This window comes from Primulina huaijiensis, chromosome 13 (genome assembly GCF_012295235.1).
Source record: "Primulina huaijiensis isolate GDHJ02 chromosome 13, ASM1229523v2, whole genome shotgun sequence".
Taxonomy (NCBI): Eukaryota; Viridiplantae; Streptophyta; class Magnoliopsida; order Lamiales; family Gesneriaceae; genus Primulina; species Primulina huaijiensis.
In genome coordinates this window covers 10748121-10752791 of record NC_133318.1, presented here as the reverse complement: position 1 = coordinate 10752791, position 4671 = coordinate 10748121, and the positions used below count along the sequence as shown (strand labels likewise).

The following is a 4671-nucleotide window of genomic DNA, read 5'->3' as shown; positions in this document are numbered from 1 at the left end:
TACTGCATCCAAATATATATCAAGACATTTGTTGTGAAATGTGAAATAACTGATGGTGTCAAAGGAACAATATATATCAAGATTGAAGATGATGATAAAATTTCTTCTTTCAAAAGACACCACAAAAAACTAGAAAAGAAAGAAGGAAGGGAATCCATGAAAATCAAGAAAGAGAAAAATTAAAATGATCAAATCATGACTTTAAATGGGCTTTACTCATTTAGTTGTTTTTATTATTATTACAAATTTATTTATATTTCCTAAATTAAAATTTATATATATTCATGTGTGTGTATATATTTTTATAATAACTATTATTTCCATTAACTGATTATATGTTACTATCACGTCCAATGACCTAATTGCATTTCCTTCCTCAAATTTCATTCTTTCAACTTACCTAATGGCCTCTTCCTACCCTCAAAATTCCCCATTCCCCATAATTAATTGCCTCCTACTACTTTCATCGAACATGGTAAATTTATAATTTTATTCGTTACTTTAAATTTATGTCCATTTTTAATTTTAAATTAAAACCAGCAACATGTCACCTAAAATAAGGATATAATAGAAAAATATAATCAGCCACCAAAATCTAGGAAAGAGGAAAATTTGTGGTGATGGGATAAAATTAAATCAAGGGATTGATCAATTTTGGTTGGAAAAAAACTGTTATACGATTCCTAGCCCACAAACATTGTACACTTCACCTTGACTTCCAGGATTCAAGGGCAAAATGCAAGCAGTGTCGCGACGCACAACCTCATATACAGCCCTATTGCGAAGATAAAGGGGGCAAAATAATTTATATATCCATCAACTATTGGAAAAACCCATCAGCCCATGCTGAAAAGAAACCAGGAATATCAAGTCCTCGCTAGACTTGGGGTCCAGTTTCTCCAATCTAACTTCCCTATCGATCTGTTCCTCGACACAATTTCAAGAAAATCAAAACCCTTTTTCCGGATGGAGTTTTCACATTTTCCTGATTCTGATTCCACAGTTTCTTCCTCCACATTTTTAATGTGTTTAATATCTCGAGGTACACTTTTATCTGGAAGTGATGCTTCAGTAATCATACATCCAAGCATCTCAATTATCTCACTCATTTTCGGACGTGATCTAGGATGCTTCATGAGACATTTGTTGGCGAGTGATGCAAGTTTCTGAGCTGATTTCATGCAATATTGTCCTTCAAGCCTTTGGTCTAATATTAGGTGAAACTTTTTTGGATCGGACACATAAGGTCGAACCCATTCCAAGAGTTTTTGCTCTCCTCGTGGCAAGTTTCTTTCCAGCACTCGTCTTCCTGTAATGAGTTCGTATAGAACTACTCCAAAGCTCCATACATCACTTTTAGTAGTGAGTCTCCCAGTGTGGATGTACTCCGGAGCTGCGTAGCCTACAGTACCAACAACCTGAGAAAATAATTCAGCAGAAAAATAAAGGGTTGCATCATTGATCAAAGTATATGAAATTAAAACAGATCGATGGTCATCTATTTCATATTTAGGCCCATAGAGAATCACAAAATAAGCAATAATTCTGTCCTAGAAACAAATTAAACTCACCGATGTTGAAACCTGATCGAGTCCAGGTGCTGGACCTTGCCTAGCCAGTCCAAAGTCTGACAGTTTGGCATTGAAGTCTACATTCAAGAGGATGTTTGAACTCTTGAAGTCTCTGAAAATCAACTAAACAAACACAAAGGCAGATCAAACCTGATGGGAAAATCGAATCAAGATCAAGACAAGATGTACAGTTTACAATGAGGGGGGAAATATACAAGCATTTTACACTTTCATCTCAGAATATAGAGATGGAGAAGTTAGATTTCACCCCGTCAAGCTTTTAACCCCCAGAATTAAATGATAACCATGCTCAATTTCTAAAATTAACTAATTTCTTCTCATTCTACATTGTTTAAGATGCAAATGTGTACTTTAAGCAAAATGTATTGATTGGCGTGTGAGACGACTGACCTGAAATTCCATTTCTTCGTGAAGATATGCCAAACCACGAGCTGCATCTTGAGCAATTTTTAACCTTACTATCCACGGAAGAGGATCTGATGATCGGGTCAGTAAATGGTCCTCCAAGCTTTTATTACGCATTAGCTCATATACCAGAAGCCGCTGAATCCCCCTTTCATCATCTTCAGCACAATATCCAACTAGCTTAACAAGATTAGGATGATTCACAAAGCCCAATAAATTGACTTCATTAATCCATTCCTTGTGCCCCTGATTACTAGAATGCAAAAATTGAAACCCATAAAACGAGTCTTGTAACAGCATAAAACTTGTAAAATAAGAAGTTAATTGCTGCTTGCCATTACGGTTGCAAAAAAATCAGCAAAGAACACCAAAAAACCAAATCTTTTCATGTTTCTGTTGAGCCGAATGCAAGTAATCTTTGTTTTTTTTTTGGTTGCCATCAATTTCTTCAACGGTATAGATTAAAGGCAATCAATATGAAGTAACATTTAGTAAATTGATTGTTACGCAAAATATTCGAAGAAAACCAATTGCACAGCAAAATGGAGCAAAGCACGAATTGAACAAAGCTGTCAAAAGCTGCCAATAGAAATGGATGACCAAAAAAATGAAAATATGGACAGAACTTAGTTTTAGATTATCAGAACAAGGGAAAATCATATTAAATCCAGATGGATGAAGATAAAAAGGGAGGATAAAAACATGTGTAAAATTCCAAAGTAACAACCAGTGAAACAAACAGATAATTAGTGGTTATTGTGATGATATTTGAGTGTGTAAAAATGTATTAAAACTATGGTTTTTTGAAGACCAACTGTTCAAATCTCACCCCCGCAAAACAAATACCCTATTTGAAGACAATTTTCATCAAAGCGATCAGTGTAGGAAAACTAAAATACGAGGGAAACATGAGAGTTGAAGGTAACACAGTTCATAGGCTTCAAGATTTTGAACTACTGAAATGAGGGACCAAAATCGAGTGAAATCTGAACTTTTGCAATTTCAAACCAATTTCATAGACAAAATCCCTCTGATCTTTCATATATTTGCTCTGAGACCATTGTCGAAGGACAGTATCTAATGAAGTTCTTTGATTACCACCTCAGACTAAGGATACAGCCCACTGTCATTAACATTTGATCTGTATGCTTATAATACCATCCTATGTCATGTAGAGGAAGTTAGCCAGATATTAATCCAATGGACAGATAGCCCTTTGGCAGAATCAACAAGAGAATATGCAAGTTGTTTCCAGAATCACCTCGCGGACTAGGTGACTTTACAGGAGTGGATACAGCCAAGCTCATAATAAAGCACAAAGTACAGAAGAAAGAACAAGTCCAAGAAAAGGATTTTTTTTCTCACAAGTCCAGCCCATTTTAGCTAACTACTAGTGTAGTGACATCTAAATTTGAAAAAGAAGTGTTTTTTCAAAATAAAGCAGCCGTTGAATTCAAAATTTGAATCCAAGCAGAATGGTCCACAGAACATAAACAGTTCTGCCAACATCCTCAGCCTTTGACACAGTGTCTAAAATGGAAAATATTACTGATCCATGAAATCTATAAATGAAATTTAAAAAGATCTGAAAATGTCCTATTTTTATCATCTCCTTCACATAAAGTTATCCAAACAGACACATTCTTAACAGAAAATATATATGCTACGCATCCATGTGAAATCAATCAAACTTTCCATTCTATAATGGAGCAAGGACATAAAATAGGATAATCGCACCCACAGGTTTATCAAATAGACCCGCACTTAATTGAAATAAATAAATAATAAAAAAGAGACACTTTTAAGCATTGCCAGAGGCGGCACACTGTTGATAAAAATATGTAGCACTCATCAACAACATAAAAAATAAACAAATAAAACTCAAGAAATACAAGGATCCATGGTACAAATGTCACATTAGGACAAAAAAATGTTAAAGAGTATGCCTGCAATCCATTCCGATTTAACTGCTTGATAGCGACATCCATCGTCGATTCCAATCCGGACCCAGAATCCTGGATCCTGACCCTGCCCCGAAAAACACACCCAAACCCTCCTTCACCTATGAGAAGCGCGCGGCTGAACCCCCTGGTAGCTGATTTCAGCTCAGAAAAAGTGAAAGCACGCAGATCATTGGCGCGCCTCCGGGTCAAGAGATCATGGAACGAAATGGAAGAATCGGCCCAGTCCCCAAAAGACTCTGATTCGAGCTCCGACGGCCGCATGTCCATGTTGGTGGAGGCTATGCTCAGGGAACGAGCCCACGACACTTTACGCGGGACGGCACCGTCTTGCTCGCCGTCCTCGTCTGCAGGCCTGCGCTCCCCATTGATGAAGTTGAAGCATTTCATTTTCTTGCTGCGATCATACGCTTTCAATTCTGTTCTGGAATGGTAGAGTCAAGGAGATGTAATGTGTTTTGACATTATCAGCAGCTCAGCTGTTAAAGGGTTCAACAAGGGAGAACAGCATGTTTGACCACCATAATTTTAGATATTTTTTTTAAAATTTTGATTTTTCCCAACAGAAAGTAAACAAATCTATTGAACATAGAGTGGGTCTCATGTTAGACCGTTTTAATCTGTGAGACGGGTCAACCCTACCCATATTCACAATAAAAAGTAATATTTTTAGCATAAAAAGTAATACTTTTTCATGGACGACCCAAATAAAA

General features: G+C 36.6%; 1 protein-coding gene across 1 annotated transcript; it reads right to left on the bottom strand.

The window, feature by feature from the left end:
- Positions 1–651: 651 nt before the first annotated feature.
- Positions 652–4463, bottom strand: LOC140991626 (serine/threonine-protein kinase PCRK1). Its single transcript, XM_073461705.1, has 4 exons — positions 3944–4463; positions 1983–2243; positions 1572–1694; positions 652–1418 (listed from the first exon to the last, which is right to left on the bottom strand). Exons 1-4 carry the CDS (start codon positions 4346–4348, stop codon positions 867–869), a joined length of 1341 nt encoding a protein of 446 aa, XP_073317806.1. The 5' UTR covers positions 4349–4463; the 3' UTR covers positions 652–866.
- Positions 4464–4671: the final 208 nt, after the last annotated feature.